The sequence below is a fragment of the Crocuta crocuta genome, unplaced genomic scaffold, assembly GCF_008692635.1.
Source record: "Crocuta crocuta isolate KB4526 unplaced genomic scaffold, BGI_CrCroc_1.0 scaffold73, whole genome shotgun sequence".
NCBI lineage: Eukaryota > Metazoa > Chordata > Mammalia > Carnivora > Hyaenidae > Crocuta > Crocuta crocuta.
In genome coordinates, this window is record NW_027529443.1 from 1,631,193 (window position 1) to 1,652,038 (window position 20,846).

General features: G+C 51.0%; 1 protein-coding gene across 1 annotated transcript in view; it reads right to left on the minus strand.

The window, feature by feature from the left end:
• The window catches only part of SBK1 (SH3 domain binding kinase 1), a 49,997-nt gene that overhangs the window by 8,555 nt on the left and 20,596 nt on the right, over positions 1–20,846 (minus strand). Inside the window, exons 5-6 of the mRNA XM_077760554.1 lie at positions 20,042–20,292; positions 19,404–19,508 (exon numbers count right to left, since the gene is read on the minus strand). Coding sequence (XP_077616680.1) covers positions 19,404–19,508; positions 20,042–20,292 — 356 coding nt within the window. The remainder of the gene's footprint in view (positions 1–19,403; positions 19,509–20,041; positions 20,293–20,846) is intronic.

Below are 20,846 nucleotides of genomic sequence, written 5' to 3' on the forward strand. Positions count from 1 at the left end.
CGGCCCCTCCCAGCGCAGCCAGCAAGCCACTGGCTTGAGCCCCAGTTGTCTCTCCCAGGCCACACGCCCGTGTCCAGCCTGCCCAAGGGTCGGGGAAGAGGTTCTCTCCATCAAGGAAGTGGGCGCTCCCGTGCCCCACATGGTATGTAAGGGCCTCCAGACCCTTGACCCGGGAGCCAGGTGACCCCCACCTCCAGGCCTAACTCCTGCTCGGCCCTGGGCTGGCTTGGAGCTCCTTCCCCGCTCTGGGCCTCAGTACACCCATCTGGCGAGTGGGGCTGATGGGGCCCAAGCAGATGGGTGGTTTTTAAATCATGCCAAGGAGCTAATTCAGAGATTCGGTGCCCAGTGGGTGTGAGGAGCCAAATAGGAGACTTTGGCCCAGCCTTCCTCCAGGACAATACAGTTTGGTGTTCTAATGTGTTTTTTGTATCGTAAAAGAGAGCAATACATTTGAACTCACAAGAGAAGTTTGTGCTGATAAAAGGCTGGGCTTTATCTGTTTCGAGCACATGCGGCTGCTGGTAGCCCTCCAGCCATCCTCCACGGCTGGCTCCTGAGTCAGGCCTTCCTGCTCCCGCCCCCTGCGAGCCAGCCCGGCCGGCCCCCGCCTCCAGGTCTTGCACGCCTTGCACGCACTCTCCCTCCTCCTGGAGCTCTCTCACGTCCTCACAGGCCCCAGATCTTCTTAGAATTTTCTTAATGTTTATGTATTTTTGAGCGAGAGAGACAGCACGCAAGCAGGGGAGGGGCAGAGAGAGAGGGAGACACAGAATCCGAAACAGGCCCCAGGCTCTGAGCTGTCGGCATGGAGCCCGACGCGGGGCTCGACCCCACGAACTGTGAGATCATGAGCTGAGCCGAAGTCAGACGCTTAACCGACTGGGCCCCCCGGATGCCCCGGGCCCCAGGTCTTCTGCCGCTGGGATCTCAGATGACTTTCCCTTTCTCAGCGCCCTTCCGGTCTGTTCCATGTAATCTCGTGCCCTCCCGGTCAGCCTCTACCCTGTAACCCCACTGCACAGGTATCACTAGCGCTGATCTTTTCATGCCTTCGGTGTGTGTCATCCGTTCCCTGTAGACTGTGAGCTCCCCACTCATCTCTGTCACTCCAGAGCCCTGAGCGAGGCGTCCTGTCGGCGCCTGGGAAGTGTTGAATGAATCCAGTAAAGCAGCTTGAGCCGAGCATGTGAGCGGCTCTGGGACAAGCTCTCCACGGTCCTTACAAGCGATACCTGCCCGGCCCTCGGGGAAGCACTGTCTAAAAGGGGAGACAGTGCAAACCGGCGGCCCACGGCGGTGTTTAAAAATTTTTTTTATCGTGGTAAAAACAGACACACACACGCACATATGCACACACACACCCCCAATTCACCATCTAATCATTTCTCAGGGTACAGCTGAAAAGCCTTAAGTGTATTCACGTCTTTGTGCAACAGATCCCCACCAAAATGCTTTCTTCTTGCAAAACTCCAACTCTGTACCCATTAAACGGCACCTCCGCATGCCCCCCTCCCCCCAGCCCCTGGCGAGCCAACCGTCCTACTTTCTGTTTCTGTGCGTTTGAATACTTGAGGTACCTCTATCATTGGAATCATGTAACTATTTGTCTTTTTGAGACAGAAAGCTTAGAAAGTCCCCAAGTTCATCCGTGTTGTGGTACGTGACATCAGTTCCTACCTTGTTAAGGTTGAATAATATCCCATTGGATACATATACACCACGTTTTCTTTATCCATTCACCCTTTGGTGGACTCTAAGGTTGCTTCTACCACTTGGCTGTTGTGAACATAATGCTGATATGAACATGAATGTGCAAATACCTCTTTGAGATTCTGCTTCAGTTCTTCCGGGTGTATACCCAGAGTGGAATTGCTGGATCATTTAAAACAATTTTTAAAGACATGCATACTATTTTCCTGCACAGTTTTACATTCCTACTGGCAGTGCAGAAGGGTTCCAATTCCTCGCCATCCTTGTCAGCTCTCTTTATTTGCTATTTTTTTAGAGCAGTCACCTTACAGTAGATGAGGGGATATCTCATTGTGGTTTTAATTTTCATTTCCCTCATCATTAGTGATGTTGAGCATCTTTTCATGTGCATGTTGGCCACTTGTGTATTGTCTTTGGAGAAATGTCTATTCAAATTCTGTGTCCACTTAAAAAATCTAGTTGTTTGGATTTTTGTGGTTGAATTGTGGCTCTTTATATATTCTGGATATTAATGCCTTTCAGATATATGATCTGAAAATATTTTCTCCCATTTTGGGTGTTGCCATTTCACTCCATTGATTTTGTTCTTTGATGCACAGGTTTTTATTTTAATTAATTAATTAATTAATTAATTTTGAGAGACAGCACGAGTGAGGGAGGGACAGGGAGAGAGGGAGGGAGAGAGAATCCCAAGCAGGTTCTGCATAGTCAGCGTGGAGCTTGATGCAGGGCTTGAACTCACAAACTATGAGAACATGACCTGGGCTGAAATCAAGAGTCAGACGCTTAACCGACTGAGCCACCCAGGTCCCCGATGCACAGAAGTTTTTAAGTTTGATATGGTCCCCTGTGTTTGTTTTTGCCTTTGTTGCTGAGCCTTTTCCAAGAAATCATTGCTAAATCCAATGTCATGAAGCTTTTCTCCTGTTTATTTCCCTTTGCCTAGGAATTTTCTAGTTTTAGGTCTTTTCTTTTAATGTTTATTTGTTTTTAATTTTATTTATTTTTGAAAGAGACAGAGTGTAAGTGGGGAGGGGACAGAGCAGGAGGGAGACACAGAATCCGAAGCAGGCTCCAGGCTCTGAGTTGTCAGCACAGAGCCCGATGCAGGGCTCAAGCTCACGGACTGGGAGATCATGACCTGAGCCGAAGTTGGAAGCCTAACTGACTGAGCCGTCCAGGCACCCTAGTTTTAGGTCTTATAGTTGATCGTCTTAATCCATTTTGAGTTTTTGTTTTTTGTTTTTTGTTTTGTGTGTGTGTGTGTGTGTGTTTGTTTTGCATGTGGATATCCAGTTTTCCCAGCACCATTTGTTGAAAAGACTATCCTTTCCACAATTGAGTGGTCTTGTCTCCTTTGTCAGAGCTCACGTGACCATGTATGTGAGGGCTTATTTCTGGACTCTCTATTCTATTTATTCTCTTTCGTTGGTCTACATGTCTGTCTCTATGCCAGCACCGCACTGTTTTGATTACTGTAGCTTTATAATAAGTTTTGAAATCAGGAAGTGAGCATCTTTGAACTTGATTGTTATTTTTTAAGATTATTTTGGCTATTTGGGGTCCCTTGAGAGTCCACATGAATATTATTTTATTTATTTAAAAATTGTTAATAGATTTTTAAAAATGTTTATTCATCTTTGAGAGAGAGAGAGAGACAGAGAGAGACAGAGAGTGAGCGGGGGGGAGGGACAGAGAGAGAGGCAGACACAGAATCTGAAGCACGGTCCAGCCTCTGAGCTGTCAGCCCAACGCAGGGCTCGAACCCACAAGCTGTGAGATCATGACCTGAGCCGAAGTCAGACGCTTAACTGACTGAGCTGCCAGGCACCCCTCCAGGGATGGACATTTTAGATGATTTCCAAATAATTTACCAAAAAAAAAAAAGTTGCACTGAACAATATTATACATAAGCCATTTAGCATACGTGGGAGTATCTCTGTATAACAAATCCCTAGAAGTGGAGTCATTTGGTCAAAGTGAACAAGCATGTGTGATTTTGGTAGATATTGCCAAATTCCCCTTTGGGGGAGGGGCCAGCTGACACCCCCACAAGCAATATCCGACAGGGCCTGTCTCCCCACATCCTTGCCAACTCAGAGTGCTATTGCACTCTTTAGCTTCTTGCCAGACTGTCAGGTCAAAATTGGAATCTAACTGAAGTTTTAATTTGCATTTCTTTGGTCGTGAAGGAAAGAGGAGCATCTCTTTATGTGTCAAAAGTCATCTGTATTTTCTGTGATCCGTTTGTGTCCATTGTTATTTTTTCATGTAGTTTTTTTCTTGTTTATTCCCAGGAACACTTTACATATTAGGAAAATTAACTCTTGGTGGGTGATTTGAGAGAGCAAATATATTTTCCTAGTTTGTTCCTTTCCCAATTTGGCTATTTTTATAACCAACCAGACAAATATAAAAGACCTTGGAAGTATAACATACACAGCAAAGGATCAGATTAGAAGTGTGCAGTTTGATGAATCGTCACCAAGAGAACCCACCTGTGTTACTTCTCGATGGCTGCTTATATCACTGTGGCTTTTTCTTGGGGAAGTTTTTTATTTTTACCTAGTGGTTTATGGTTTTCATTCATTTTTTATTAATTTTTTTAATGTTTATTACTTATTTTTGAGAGAGAGACAGTACAAGCAGGGGAGGGTCAGAGAGAGAGGGAGGCAGAGAATCTGAAGCAGGCTCCGCGCTCTGAGCTGTTGGCACAGAGCCTGATGTGGGGCTCGAAGTCACAAACCGTGAGATCATGACCCAAGCTGAAGTCAGAAGCCTAACTGACTGAGCCATCCAGGCGCCCCTCTGATTTGGAGATTTGGAGGCTACTTCGGTGCTGTGTTTTACACGTAAGCTGTGGCTGTTAACAGCTTGGACCCTTGAGCCCTCAGCTTGACTTACAGACTCCAGCAGCAAGTGACTTCACCTTAGTTTCTTCATCTCTAAAGTAGGGATAATAATAGTACCAACCTCCCAGGGTGGTTGGGAGGATGAAATAACTTAATGTATTATGTAAAGTCCTAGGGGCGCCTGGGTGGCTCAGTCGGCTGAGTGTTCGACTTCGGTTCAGGTCATGATCTCACAACTTGCGAGTTTGAGCCCTGCTTCAGGCTCTGTGCTGACAGCGCAGAGCCTGGAGCCTGCTTCGGATTCTGTGTCTCCCTCTCTCCCTGCCCCTCCCCTGCTCACACTCTGTCTCTCTCTCAAAAATAAACAAACATTTAAAAAATTTTGAAAGTACCTAGAACAGTGTCTGGTGTATAATATGCTCTAAGTGTTAACCAGTTTATTTTTATTATCTCAGGCCACTTAAAAATACTTTTTCATTTTACTTTTTTTAAAGTAAGCTCTGCGCCCAACATGGGCCTTGAACTCACGACCCTGAGATCAAGAGTCACAGGCTCCACGGACTCAGCCAGCCAGGTGCCCCGAAGGCCATTTTTAATCCTTCCATCAGCTCTGTGATGTAGAAAGTATTGGTGATGCCATTTGCGGATGAAGAAATGGAGACTTGGAGCCATGAAATGACTTGCCTGGGACTTTGGGGGGCAGTGGTACTGGGGGGGGGCTTCCCATTCCTGAGCTGCTAAAGGGCGTCTGGGCCCGGCTGCCTCTAGCTGCTCCCATGGGTAGAAGGGGCCTCCTCTTCCTCCCTCTCCCCCAGCCCAGCGGTGGCTGTGGCTGATCCTCAGAGAGGAAATGTCACATGAGGCCCCAGCTGCAGGGGTGGGGTGGGGGGGTGGTTGGATGATGCTACACCAGGCAGCTTCAACGCCAGGTCCCGTGCAAAAAGGCCTAAGGGACCCAGGGGAACTGGGGTCTCAACAATTCAGTCCCTTCCTACAGGGTCTGTTCAGCCGCCGAGGGGAAGCCAGGTCTCCAAGGACACAGGAGCCTGCTCTGGGCATCCCCAGGGCCCTTGAAAGAGACCCCCCACCCCCAGGCTGCCACGCACCAGCTCTGTGACCTGGGGGGAGGCCCTGGCCTCTCTGAGCCTCATTGCTCTTATCTGTGAGCCGGGCAGGTTGTAGTAGATCTCAAAGCAGAGGTTGCGCGTGGCAGAATGGCGTGGAAGGCCGATTTGTGGCCTGTGCCGGGTGGCCTATTCACCTGAGGCGTCAGAACACACGTTCTGTGTTCTGCCACCCCCCACAGTGCAGAGCCCAAACTGCCACTTCAAAGGCTTGTGCCAGGTGCGAGGCAGAAGGGACTGGGGAGGGAAGGCCAAGTGCAACAAGAGAGGAAAGGGGATAGAGAGAGAGCGATTGAGTTGATGGAGGTTTTCCTCTCTACCTCTCTTTGGGGCTCGCCCAGGGGTGAGGCTGGGAGGAGGGAAGGTCCCAAGGAGTCTGGTGCCTCTTTTTTTTTTTTTTTTTTAAAGGGTTTTTTAAAGTTTTTTTATTTATTGAGAGAGAGGGAGAGAGAAGGAGGTGGGGAGGGGTAGAGAGAGGGAGAGAGAGAATCCCAAGCAGGCTCCGCACCGTCAGCAAAGAGCCTGATGTAAGGCTCGAACACACGAATCGTGAGATCATGACCTGAGCCGAAATCAACTTCAGACACTTAACCGACTGAACCCCCCAGGTGCCTGAATTTGGTGGCTTTGAGGGAAAGGGGGTCAACAGCCCCTCCGCAGCTGGATTCGCTGGGCCCCCCCTTAGCTGCACCACCAGATTTGGCAAATCAAAATTCCAGATCCGATATTGGGATGTACTTGTACCAAAATATTAGTTGTTGGTTGTCTGAAACTCAGATTTACCTGGTGTCCTGTGGTCTGTCCGACCAGCTACCCACAGGCACGAAGGGGACAGGGCAGACAGAGAAAACGGGAAGGCATCTAGGGGGAAGGGGGCGGGGGTATCCCACATCGTTTGCACAGTGAAGAGGCCTTCCAGAAGTTTCTGCAGGCTCCGACCGGGACACAGGAGGTAATTGGGAGGAATGGCTGGCTGGTGCTCGCCACCAGGGAGGCTCACTCTTTTCAGGGGCGATGTGACCTTGGAGCCGAGGGCTGGCGCCCAACTGGGCGTCAAGCAGGAGGCCGGAGGAACCACAGCAAGAATGAACGCGAGGAAGCCTCGTAGCTAAAGGGAAACCACACAGCACTCGGGTCACCCCCCCACCGGGGCAGGTGGAAGGGGATGGGGGATGGGATTGAAGCGTCAATCAGCCTCAGCTGAATCCAAACCTCCCCCAGCCCCCACCTGTCTTCACTGTAGCGGGCTCCTACTCACCCCTCGGCGGCCCTGTGGGCCTGGGGTCCTCAGGCCAGCCCAGAGGCAAGCAATGCGGGGAAAACACCATGTCCTACAATGCCTGGGACTCAGGGCCTTCAAAGTGATGGAAAAAATCACTGGTTGGGACTGAATTTCCCCAAACGCATCTTGAGCACATTGTCAGAGGCAGCGGGGAGTCAGAGTCAGGAAAAAGATGTTCGATCGGTCGGAAAGTAAAGTTCTACTGTTTTCTTCTGCTCTTGGATCCTACGGCCGGTCTGGCTTGCCCCGCGCAGGGAGCACTGTCCCAGGAGCTGGAGCAGGAGGGGCGGCCGGGAGCCGGGCTGGATCAGCTGGAATGCCAGGGCAGGGCAGGTAGGAGGCGGTGCTCCTTGTGATCCTGACCCCGAGGTCCCCTGGGGCGGGAAGTGAGAGCTGGCCAAGTGTTTGCAGAAAGGCTGATACTGCAGGGGCTGCCGCTGCTTATTTTATTTTCAACCACACTCACAGCATTGACTGTGGGCCGGCTCTGCCTCAAGGGCTTTCTAAACAACAGTTTGGTTTAATGCCCGTAAGGGCACTTGAACGTTGGATGACGTCATCCCCACTTGGTGCACGAGGGCACTGAGTTGCAGAGAGGTTAATTTAAATGGTTTGCCCAAGGTCACACAATGGGGGAAGGGGCAGCTTCCGGGGCAGGCCAAGGCCAGCCTGACCGCTCAGCGAGCGCTGGGCCCCAGCCCTTAGCACTGCTCACGGGCAGGAAGCTGGACCCGTGGGCCGTCCGTCCAGAAAATAGGACACGTGCTGAGATGTTCTGTCGGGCAGGCCAGGTGCTGGGGTCTGGGACGGGCACGGAAGCAGGACCCCATTTCCGTTCTTGCAGAACACAGTCCAGACGGAGGGACAGACAAAAACACAGCTCAGCGTACACAAATCAATGCTAGAAAACGAGGCTGCTTAGTGAGCACCTACTGTGGGCACACCCTGTTATAAGCGCCACTTATCTCTTTATCCTTGCAAAAACCCCTTGAGGTATCGCTGGCCTCATTTTGTTGATGAGTAAAGGGAGGCTCAGAGAGATTCAGTCATTTGCCTAAGGTCATGGAAAGCAAGTGGCAAAGTTGGGGCTCATTAGGGGGAAGTGTGGGGTTCAGCGGGGCGCACGTCCCGGAGGGCTTCCCAGAGGAGGTGCCGCTGCCCTTGAGCTGTCCAGGAGACGGGGCTGGTCCAGTAGAGAGAAGGGGGAGAGTGTTCCAAGCCAAGGAAGCCACGTACAAAGGCCCGGAGGAGGACCAGCCTGGCAATCTGGGGCTGCTGCGTGTGGCCTGGCCAAGAGGTCACCTGTGCTGAGTAGAACTGGTCCCTTCCCCGGACAGTGGCCCCCGCTCGCCATTCTCAGGGGCTCTGGCTCAAGATGCAGGCCCAGGCCCAGGGCGGAGCGTCAGGCTTGCCCAGTCCTTTGGACAATGTTCGTGCTGGAAAGCCCATCACGGAAGCAGTCCAGACTCCCTGCTCTGTCCTTTGCTGACTCTGTGGCCTTGGGCAAGTCCCTTCCCCTCTCTGGGCCTTGGTTGCTTTAGCTGTGAAATAGGGACAATTTCCTCACGGGCTTTTATGAGGATTAAATAAAAGTCTTAAAAGATACCAAGGGCTTTGAGCAGGGCCTGGCTGAAGTCAGCACTCCAGAAATGCCAGCTGTTGCTGGTTTTGAGACCGTCCACCTGAGGAATTCACTGCTTTCACTTAGGTTAAGGGAAGCCAGCTGTGGTTAGGGGCCCTAGCGCCCCTCGGTCACCCCGCCCGCATCTCAGGCCTTGAAGGCCCCACCAGCCAGCCCTCACCACCCTCGGGGCCCCAGTCCCGGTGCGGGTGGCACAAGTGCCTCCGGCTGGGGACATGGAGGCTCCTGGCAGTTGGGGGGAGGGGTGGGAACCAAGAGACGTGGTGACTAAGACGGGAACCCGAAATGCACTCACACAGACAACTCCTCCGGGAGGTGGTTCTTTCACTCCGGCTCTGGTGAGTGACTCATGCGGGGGCAGGTACAGAAGGTGCTAGGGCCCAAGGGGAGATGCTCGTCCCTCCCAAGAAGCTGGTTGCACCGTGGGCTATGGAGGGCTGGCAGGGCTGGCGGTGCCTCCCAGGCCCTCAGGTGGGGGAGCGGACAGGCCCTGGGACTGGGAGGCCTACAGACAGAAAGCCCTGGGTTCAGATGCTGGCACTGTTATTTTGTGGCTGTGTGACTTGGGGCAAGGAACGTCACCTCTCTGTGCCTCAGTTTCCTCTCCTGTAACATCAGGCTAATTAAATCCACCTCCTGGCGACACACCCTTCCTATTGTGCTTTGTTGGATCTTGGTGACTCCCCACCTCCAGGACCCGCAGTGGCTCCCCCTTGCCCACACAACAAAGTGCAGCCTTCTTCTGTCAGGAGTTGGCTGGCACATGAGTGGAATATCTGCAGCTTTATGTTATTTAAACCCCACACAAATCTGTTTTACAGCCAAGAAACCAGCCCCACACAGGCGCTCAAGTTGCCCAGGGTAGAGCTGGGTTTCCTAACTTCACACAGCCCCTCTCCGTTGCATACACAGCCTCGCCCAGATAATGAAATGATAGGTGAATGCGCCTGGGTGGCTCGGTCGGTTGAGAGTCTAGCTCCTGATTTCGGCTCAGGTCATGATCTCATGGTTTGTGAGTTCAAGCCCTGCGTCGGGCTCCACACTGGCAGCGGGTGGGGGGGGAAGAGGGGAGCCTGCTTGGCATTCTCTCTCCCTCTCTCTCTTCCCCTCCTCTGCTTGCTCTCTCTCTCTTAAAATAGATAAATAAATATCTTAAATAAGATGGCAGGTATGTGGTATTTAAATGCAGGTATGTGGTTATTACAAAGAAGAGAGGAGGGAAGGGGAGAAAACTAGGAATCACACTGCAGTCTCACCTCCTCCCCAGTAGGGCCTGCTCCTGAATTGCCATTAAGAAAAGAAAGTGCAGGGGTGCCTGGGCGGCTTAGTCGGTTAAGCGTCCAACTTTCGCTTAGGTCATGATCTCGCTGTTCGTGGGTTTGAGCCCTGCATCGGGCTCTGTGCTGACTGCCAGCTCAGAGCCTGGAGCCTGTTTCAGAGTCTGTGTCTCCCTCTCTCTCTGACCCTCCCCTGCTCACGCTGTCTCTCTCTCTCCTAGAAATAAATAAAACATTAAAAAGAAAAGAAAGTGCAGTGGGCACCCCCTTTCCCTTCCCTCCCTCCTCCCTCCCCCCTTAGTCAAGCTGAATCTTGGTGACCCAGACAAGTAACTCAGAAACCAACCTTAATTTGGTTTAATCCGTGTCCTAACTTACATTGATGTTACATATCGTTTTGCTTTGTTTTGTTACATACCTTTTTTTATGCATAAAGTTATTTGTAAAGGCACCAGGCCCTGATGATTTCCAAGATGAATTTAGCTAATCTTCTGATCGTTTAAATTGATAAAAAGCAGGATGCCTAGATGGCTCAGTGGGTTAAGGGTCTGACTTCGGCTCAGGTTATGATCTCATGGTTCCTGAGTTTGAGCCCCGCATCGGGCTCGCTGCTGTCAGTGCAGAGCCCACTTCAGATGCTCTGTCCCCCTCTCTCTCTGCCCCTCTGCCACTTGTGCTCTCTCTCTCTCTCAAAACAACATTAAAAAAAAAAAAGAACGAATGCTAACAAATAAAATATGGTTGTGTACCAAAAAAATAACATACTTTGAGCAGATAGAGCTTATTTCAGGAATGCAATATCAAATAATTGATCAACAGAATTGTTTACACCGCATTGAAAGAGAGTAACAAAGTGATCATGTCACTTGATGCAATTCAATAGTTTCTTCTTTGAAAAAAAAACCTGCTAAAATAAAACAAATAAACGACTTAAGGAGATAACGGTTCTTTGCCAAAACTAACAGCAAACATCAGTCTAGATAGTGAAGCCATTTCCCTTAGAATCAAAACGAAACAGTGTTTTTGGAGGTTCTATTGAATACATCAGGATAAAAAAGCAAAGATATGCTTGCCACTGAAAAAGAAGATATAAGGCAACTTGATATTATAAATCATTGGCTAAAAAGAAAAGGAAAAGATTTCATTCATATTTATATTATTAGGGGTATATATCTAACAGAGAAGGGGTAGGACCTCCATGAAGAAAAAATATGTTGAAGTATAAAGAGCTAACATCAGAACCTGGGATGAGGGACGCCTGGGTGGCTCAGTCGGTTAAGCGTCCGACTTTGGCCCAGGTCATGATCTTGTGGTTTGTGGTTTCAAGCCCTGCGTTGGGCTCTGTGCTGACAGCTCAGAGCTTGGAGCCTGGAGTCTGTCTCCCTCTCTCTCTGACCCTCCCCTGCTCACGCTGTCTCTATCTCTTTCTCAAAAATAAATAAAACATTTAAAAAAAAGAACATGGGATGAGTTAAAATATCAGAAAGATGGGGCGCCTGGATGGCTCAATCAGCTAAGCATCTGACTTTGGCTCAGGTCATGATCTTACAGTTCATGAGTTTGAGCCCCGTGTCGGGCTCTGTGCTGATAGCTCAGAGCCTGGAGCCTGCTTCGGATTCTGTGACTCCCTCTCTCTCTCTGTCCCTCCCCTGCTAATGTGCTCTCTCTCTCAAAAGTAAATAAACATTAAAAAAATAAATAAACTGTCAGAAAGACACGAAAGCCCCCACATGTAATTCCAATCAAAATACTAGTGGGAGGAGCACCTGGTTGGCTCAGTTGGTACAGTGTGTGGCGCTTGGTCTCAGGGTCATGAGTTCGAGCCCCACGTTGGGCATGGAGCCTACTTAATTTTTTTTTAAATGCCAAGGGGACCTTTTAAAAATTAAGTGAAACTACATTAAATTGCACACAGAAAACATCCCAAATCTGCAACCAGGCCAACTAACTAAATAGCCCAGAAACGGAACCCATTCTCTTATGGGAGTTTAAGTCATGACAAAAGTGGGAAGTCCGATTCCATCAGAAGAGGCTTATTTGCTTGGTAGTAGGCTATCTGTTTGGAAGAAATAAAGAAATAAAATTGGCCCAATCCTTCATACCAGAGGCAAAAGTAAATTACAGATGAGTTAAAGCTTAATAAAAGCCTTAGGAGAAAACTCAGGGAACAATACTTAAAATCTAGGGATTGGGGATAATTTTCAAATGGAGAAAAGAAGCCCAGAGGCCACGAAAAATCTTTTAGATGAATCTATGCTAAAATTATGAGGGAAGATTATGCGACATTAAGAGATTGTATTTCAAAATCTGGCAGATAAACAAACCCAGCCTGTGTTATACCGTCAGTCCATAGAGACTGATGACAAAAGATCAACTGCCCTAAAGAAAAAACTCAAAGGTACGAAGAGACAGGCTATTCACAGAGGAGTAAATCTAAATGGCAAATACATAAACTAAGATGCTCCGCTTCATTAGAAACCAGAGAAAGGCAAACGAAAGTACCAATGAGTTAGAACTTTCTACTGAGAGGCAGGCAACAATGAATGGCTGGTGGGGTTTGGGGGCATACTGTCATTTTTGCTGATGGAGAGGCAAACCCTTACCAGCTCTTTTAGAAAGAAATCTGGCAATGTCCCATACAATTTGTTTGCAAGAACTTAAAAAGTTTACTTCTTACGCATCCTTTACTGGTCAGCTACGGGGGAATGTGCTCTTTCTCTCACAGAATGTGCTCCCGAGAAAGTGAATCAAGTAAGAGAAACATAATTCTATACACGAAGAGGAGCTCTAACATAGAAAAGAGGGAAAGGAAGTCCTCAGGGAAATAAATGAATGAGAGGAGACAGGCCCCAGGACGAAACCCCAGCAGATCTGGAGAGCAGTTGGTTTATACTGGAACAAGGCAGGGAGGGGGCTGGGCTCTAGCAGTTTCCTAGGAGGTTAAATTTGGAAACTGCTTAAACAAACCCAACCTCTTGGGAATCGACTTAAATTAACTAGTGGAGAGACTGAGGTTGAGTTAATAATAAGTACATGGATTATTCTAAGCAAATTAAAAAAAAAAGAAAATTACAAACACCAGGAAAATAAAAGGTCACGCAGAAAGGAAAGGTAATCAAAACTTCCTACATGGCTTGGCTAATATAATAATAGGATATAATAACATTCACTGAGATTCTTGGATGGACAGATTAATGTTTTCCATCACATTTGGGAAGTTTTCAGCCATTATTCTTCACAATATTTTCCCCTGCCCCAGTAAGTTTTTTAAAGGATTATGGAGCAGATTTGGAAGCAGAAACAAAGTGAATGTCTAGCCAAGCGATGGTTGAACAGGGTGTACTAATATCACACAGCAGAATAACATGGCAGAGGGCATGGGCACACTGAGGGTGTGGGTCCAAATGTTGCACGGACCCTACCCCCCCCCCATTATCCACAGGAGAATACCCCTTCTCAGCCAATTACTTCTGGTGGGGCTCTGCTCTCCCAGCTGTGGGTGAGCATGTGACAAAGGCCTCAGCCAATCAGAGAGCTGTATTGTTCTGGCCATGTGATTGGATCGGCAGTCGATACAGGACCCAATCAGAACCAAGCAAGCTCAGGGTTGCCTGGGTGGCTCAGTGGGTTGAGGTTGAGCGTGGGACTCTTGGTTTCAGCTCAGGTCGTGATCTCATGGTTTGTGGGTTCGAGCCTCACCACAGGCTTTGTGCTGATAGTGTAGTATGGAAGCTGCTTGGGATTCTCTCTCCGTCCCTCTCTCTTCCCCTCCCCTGCTCTCTCTCTCAAAAATAAACTTAAAAAAAAAAAAGGAAGAAAAAAGAAGGAAGCGAACACAGAGAAAGGCAGGTCTACACTCTTTCCTGTTGGGTGGCGCTCTTGAGAGGATGGAAATTGGGGTGGCTGGCGGCCACCCTGCACCACAAGGAGAGGAGAAGTCCAGGAAGAAGTCTACCCAGAAGAAGTAGAGCAGTTGGGACAGAGAAACCTATCCTGGCGTGAAAGTTGCAGCCTTTGCATTAAGCTGCACCTGAAGTTTTGTTGTTGTTGTTGTTGTTTTTTTGTTTTGTTTTGGTTTGTTTTTTTAGAGGGAGAGAGGACACAAGTGAGCGAGGGGCGGGTGGTGGGGAGAGGATCCTACGGGGGGAGAGAGAGAGAGAGACAGAGACAGAGAGAGAGAGAGACAGAGACAGAGAGAGAGAGAGAAGGGGGGCTCACCCAAAGCCCAGTGCGACTTTACTGGATGCGGAACTCGAACTCGCAAACGGTGAGATCATGACCTGAGCTGAGGTCGGATGCTTCACCGACTGAACCACTCAGGTGCCCTGAAGTTGCTTCTATTTCGGAACTTTGCTTTTTCAAATCAGCCAGTTTGAGTTGGGTTTTCTGTTGTTTGAGACCAAACGGGTCCTGGCGGATACTCTGGCAGTCTCAGCTTCAGAAGTGAGTATCCAGTCCCAGAAGGGCTCAATGGCTTCTCTTGATCAAGGTCACTTGTTGGTTAGGAGATGCTGTTAAGGCAGGGCCCTATAGACACTAGTGGCTTCAGGGGTCTTACAGATCAGTTTCTTTTTTTTTTTTCCTGGATATTAGTCAGAACTCCTTTATTTGCAACTACAGACACCAGACTCAAGTGGATTTATGAGCATATATTGGCTCATTGACTGAAAAATCTATTTGTATCTAATTTCAGTCTTGGATCCTAGTGTTCAAATACTGTCATCAGATTCTCTGACTCTTAATCTCTTGGCCCTGCTCTGTATAGGGGTCATGCTTGGACAGAATCCACCCAAAGGAGTGGCAAAGATGGATGCCAGCAGGTCCCGCTGTCCATTCTACAAACGGAGCAAATCTTAAGAAAAGCAAACACTTGACCCAGTAACAGGCGTAGGCACTGGCCAGGAGCTGCTTCATTCGGGTTGTATGTCTTCGCCTGAGCCAACTGCTGTGGCTCAGGGAATGGAACGTGCTGGTTGACCAGACCTGGGCATGTGGCCCCTCCATGGAACCAGGGAGGGGAACCGGCTTGAACCATATGGATCAAGAACATGGACGGGACATTTGAGGTGCTGTCAACCAAAAGAGGGGGTGAGTGGGTGCCGAATAGGTAAGAATAGCTGTTGTCCACTCCCTTTTATACTCTTCCCAGTATCTCAAGGTCCTTGTCACAGCCGTAATTAACTAGAACCCCAAATCCTCCCCCTTCTGCATGCCTCCTGCATTTTCCTTTAACATCAAAATAGAATGACCAGAGGGGCACCTGGGTGGCTCGGTCAGTTAAGCATCCCCCTCTTGATTTTTGGCTCAGGTCATGGTCTCACAGCTTGTGAGATGGAGCCCCGAGTCAGCCTCTGTGCTGACAGCTCAGATCCTGCTTGGGATTCTCTCTCTCTTCTCTCTCTGCCCCTCCAGTGTGTGCGTGCTCTCTCTCTCTCAAAATAAATAAACTTTAAAAAAAGAAAAAGAAAAATATAATGATTTGAGACCCCTTACCACCTGTGAGGGACACAGGTGATCCCCCTGTGGATGGCCAAGTCAGGGCTCACGGTCTCCTGACCAGCCTTACTGCTTTTTTTTATTCTTCTTAGCTTAACTGAGGTATAATTGGCAAATAAAAACTGTATATGCTTAAGGTGTATGACTTCATGTTTTGAAATATGTATACATTGTGAAATGGTCACCACAAGCTAATATACATATGGCCTCACAGTTAGGGTGTGTGTGTGTGTGTGTGTGTGTGGTGAGAACACCTAAGATATGTGCTCTGAGCAAATTTTGAGTATACAATACAGTATTGTTAATTACACGGCCTACTTCTTTGGCGGTCCCCGTATGCTCTTGGCCTCTGGGGCCACCATTCTCTTCTGCCTTTCTTTGGCTCCAAATGAACCCCCCTGAATGTCTACCTTGCCCTCAAAGTTCCAAAAACCAAGACCGGTGATGAACCTTTTCCTCCCCCTCAACTGCCAGTAAATAGCTCTCACTTACTTTTCTTACACCCACATTTCCACCCCAGACCAGGCACTAAACGAGGGGAGGGAGGTAAAAGGCTCTACAGTTTTAAGAGAGAGATGCTGTTGGAGACTCTGTCGCTCAGTGACGTGAGTAAGCTGAGTTGGCATCGCAAGAAGGGGATAACAGGACGTTGAGGCTGCCCCTCTGGTCCTTGTTTGGGCCTGCTTAGCTGTCACTGGCCAGTAGCTGGGGAAGTTTGCATAGCACTCAAGGAGCATGTTGGGGGAGAAAAAGAATCAAGAACAAAATCCCTTCCTTTCCTTAAAAACAATTTTTTAAAATGTGTATTTACCTTTGAGAGAGACAGACAGACAGACAGAGCCCAAGCAGGGGAGGGGCAGAGAGAGAGGCAGACACAGAATCTGAAGCAGGCTCTAGGCTCTGAGCTGTCAGCACAGAGCCCGACGCGGGGCTTGAACTCACGAACCTCGAGATCATGACCTGAGTCGAAGTAGGATGCTCAACCGACTGATCCACCCAGGCACCCCCAAAGCCCTTCCCTCCTGCGGTTCAGTGTTACTGGAACCTTCCTGATGGACTGAGTCTAACCTGAAGACTATGGGCAGGAGAAGACACCAAAGGCCCTTGAGAAGGAACTCACTATGATCAAGGGGGAGGTTACCCACCCTAAATGGAAAGGGTGGCAGAGGCTGTCTTGTTTAGTATAGCGTGTGGGAGAGGCTGGAAACCCTTCTGGCCAAGCCCCTTGTGGCCTTGACACAAGAGTTCACCAGGGATGCTAAGCGGCAGACAGAGCAACAGTGGCAGAAGACTGAGGCCCCCTAGTGGTAAGTCTTGGCAATTCTCTGACACAAGGGCAGTTAGAAGGTGGTATTTGTATACCAAGGGCGGGGGAGGACCAGCGATACTGTTTGCATTTGTAGATTTCCCCTCCACCCCTTAATAATCCATTTTAAAGTGTTCCATTCAGCCCCTAAATATCCACCCTTATCATTGCAGAGAAGTGGCAGGGTTTTTCTTTTTCTTTTCCTTAAATTTTTATTATGGTTTTATTTTTATTTTGAGAGACAGAGACAGAGAGAGACAGAGAGAGAGTGGGGCAGGGGCAGAGAGAGAGGGAGACACAGAGTCTGAAGCAGGTTCCAGGCTCTGAGCTGTCAGCACAGAGCCTGACGCGGGGCTCGAACCCACAGACTGAGAGATCATGACCTGAGCAGAAGCCGGACGCTTAACCGACTGAGCCACCCAGGTGCCCCAGCAGGGTTTTTCTTTAACAAATCCTAGATAAAACTCTCGTGTATGATCCCTCACCCCTCTGATCTAGCCTGAGTAGATTCTCTTCTCTTATTTTTTTCTCCTCTCTATTTTTCACATAGATAATTATGTAATCTAATTAATGTCTATTTTCCTCTTCAGCAAGTCAGTTTCGGGGGACAGGGATTGTTTGTCGTGTTTATCGCTGGATCCTTGGCCTCTAAAATAGTATCGGGCATTCATTCATTAAGCTGACAAATCGCTGGGACGTGGCCCTCCACTANAACTTCTGTTGTGGGGAGGGGGGGCAGAGACGGAGAACAAACAGGAATGTGCTATGGTGAGTGGTGGTGGGTGCTCAGCGTATAATGAAGCCGGGTAAGGAGCTCCCGCCCCAGGCAGCTTCCTCTGATCCCTTGATATCTGAGCAGAGACCTGAAGGAAGGGAGGGAGGGGGCTCCGGGGAGATGTGGGAGAGTCCCCCAATCTACTCAGCTACAGGCCCTGAGGAGAGAGCACGCCAGGCCATCCTAAGGGCCGGTGTGGCTGGGAGGCAGCACAGGGGAGGGGAGGAGGGGACGGGGTGGGACTTTGGAGGCCACCCTGAGGACTACGCAGCCAGTGCCCCACAGCCCAGAGAACTCTGAATCCTCCGGTTTCTGTCTTCAGTAAGCTCCCGACACCCCCCAAACTTGGTGAGCTTCCCAGTTATGTACTTCCCCAGCACCCGGCCTTATATGTCTGTCTCCATCGTCCCATCGCTGGCTGCCTGAGGACAAGGACGCCATCTGTCCTGCTCACTGCTGTATCCGGGGCTCCTAGTAGGAAGCCCGGGACACAGAATGTGCTCGGTAAATATTTGCTGGGTGATGACTGGGTGAATCAGCCTACTCTGTTCCTCTGGGCTCTTGCTTCTATTTTCTGCCCAGTCTGAAGGGCTCCAAGGTGAAGGTGGACCCCAGGCTGGGGACAACTCACCGCCCCTTCCCTCCCAGAACCGGGCCCCTCCTCTCATCGCCTTCAAGCCCTGGCCTGGGCCTACTCCAGGCCTGAGAGGCACAGGAGGCCTGAAATAGTTGCTCTCAGGCTCTGCAGATCCCCCCCTCCCCACTCAGAACGTCTGTTGAGTTTTCAGTTCAAGAGTGATTCTGTGTGCCCTCTCCCTACTCCGTCCGTATCTGAGACAAGACAGCCACCCAGTGGTGATTTTTCTAGACTTTTGTTTATTTTATAGCAATTGTCATGATTAGAGAAGTAAATAACACATTTAAAAACCTTCTCAGGGCCAAAGGATGCCAGAATATTTACAAACACATTGGGGAGGGGGGTGGCAAGACACGAGGGGCCGGGGTTCCGCCCAGGCCCTGAGCCAGGCTTGGATGCTGATGCCAGCCACCAGGACTGTCCCACCGGCCACAGCACGGGCTCAGGGAGCACCGGCAGGCGTGGGGCTCTGCTCAGTGGGCCTGACGGCAGGCCCTCTAGCTACCCTGTGGCCCCGCCTCCTGCCCAGGGGGCTCCCCACACCCCACAGGCCAGCTCAGAGGGGCCTCTGGGAAGCACCGAAGGACAGGGTCAGTAAGGAGGGACAGGAGCTGTGACAGAGATTGGGGATGACCCGGCCTGCCCGGGATGGGACACACACACACACACACACACACACACACATACACGCACACACACACACCTTCACAGAAGAATCGCAAGGGGAAGATTTTTTGTGTGTGTTTTTTGTCCTCTAAGTCTGCGTGTCTACGGTGTTATTAATTTTTTGCTATTTGTTTCTTCGACAGTGACATAAACTGAGGTAAACATCTGTGACCAACACCTCTCCTAAGGGGCAAAGGGTCCCAGCCCAACTAGCAGAGGTGGTGGCGGCGGCGGCGGCGGCGGCACAGGGCCCCGACGGCCAAGGAGCAGGCCTGGCCCCGGTCCTGGCCCCGCGTCGGGCCGTCGCTGCCCCTCTCTGTGCCTCTGAAAACCAGGGGCTGGGCTACATAACTACAGTCCCCTTCCCGACTCTAACATTCTAGATACTACGACGAGGGAGAAGCTCCCGAACAGGATCTTAACAGAGAAAGAGAGAGAGAGAGGGCGCACGGCGAGGGACATCTACTTGGAATCTTGCTTCCTTGTTATTGCAGGAGACGGGATGTCGAGAGGCCTAAGGCAAAAGGAGAAGTCGCGGCTGGGAGAGAGAGGTGGCTCCAGGTGGGCCAGGGGCAGTGACGGGGGGCCTTCTCTGAAACTTGGCCCTTGGTGGGAGGAGGGTTTGCTACTTACCTGGCACGTGGAGGGCCCCAGGGCCCACTGGAGAGATGGGTCTCAGGAAGGGCGGGCGCACCGAGGAGCGTGGGGCCAGGCCCTGGGGCAACCACAGTTTGTAAACTGGACCCGGGCAGGGCAGGGGGACCTATAGCCCTTTTGCACGATGGGAATGAGGGATGCGGGGGGGAGGGGGGGTCCAGGCCAGAGGATGGTCAGGTCCTCTCTGGCCAGCCTGGCTCATCAGAGAGCCCCCTCGAATGGCCCAGATCCCCAGTAGGACCCTGGCGGGTGCAGCCTAGGCTGGTGGACTGGACGCTGTCAGGCAGAAGGAGCAGCCTCGCCCCTAGAGAGGTTATTGCGGGGTCCCAGGCCTCCAGAGAGAGGGCAGGGTCCATGGGGGAACACTGGGTGAGCCGGGGAGCCTGTTTTGCTGCCGGGGGTGCCTGAACCGGCCCGCAGGTGCCTCCTTGTCAGATTCCCTGAGGGGCGGGTGAAGCACAGGCCAGGGCGCCCTCTGGCAGCTGCCTGGGGAAGATGCTGGGGCAGGGCGGTCTCCCAGGCGTCTGGATGCAGTTACCGAACACACAGGACGCACGCATACACGCACACTCTACTCACACTCACACCGCACACACGCCTACTCACACACTCACCCCCCTCGCGTTTCCATGGACCCCACAGCGGCATACTCCAGGACCAGGGACCTGGGGCACGCGCGGATGGGGGCGGCTCCAGGCCGGCATGTTGGTCTTCAGCAGAAACCCGGGGGAATTCCTGGCACTTGTCACCTCGCCGCCTGCCAGGAGTCCAGGCCACCGTGTCCGGGCTCGCGGAGGCAGGACCGAGGATCGGAGGTGCCCGGGCCTTGGGGAAGGTGCGGCCAGCAGGGGGAGCTGGGCCGGCCCTGNTCACGAGTGCGCCGGACAATCCCTGGGGAGGAGGCGTAGGGCTTCTAGAGCGCCACCGCTTAGGGGCAGTGCGGCTCCAAGCCAGTCGCCCTCCTCCTGTGCTCAGTGTCCTCATCCGGGGAATGGGTTCGCGGGGAGTCACTGGATTCTTCGGGTCCGTGCCTGCACACACACACTTTTGCAACATCCAGACATTTGCTACATTTTGCAGAGAGCTTGGCCTCTTCCCTCCAGCCTCCAGGAAAGGGGCAGGACGCAGGTGAGCCATCCCCCTGCCCTCAGCTCATCGCCTTCCCCCCAGCCAGTGTCCAGGGGCCCTACGCCCCTTGTCTGGCCCAACACTCCAGTCCCCTTCTGTGCCCGGGTGCGTGGGGAGGGGTATGGCGCAGGGTAGGGTGGCCAGGAGGGCAGGACCAGGGGTGGGACTGCGGGATGATCTGCCAGGGGGTGCAAAGGGCCAGGAGCGACTAGTCAGCGTTCCAGGTTTCGGGGCGGTGTGGGGGAGTCTGCCCGCAAGCTCCCTTGCTCCTGGTGTCGGGGAGGGGGGGGG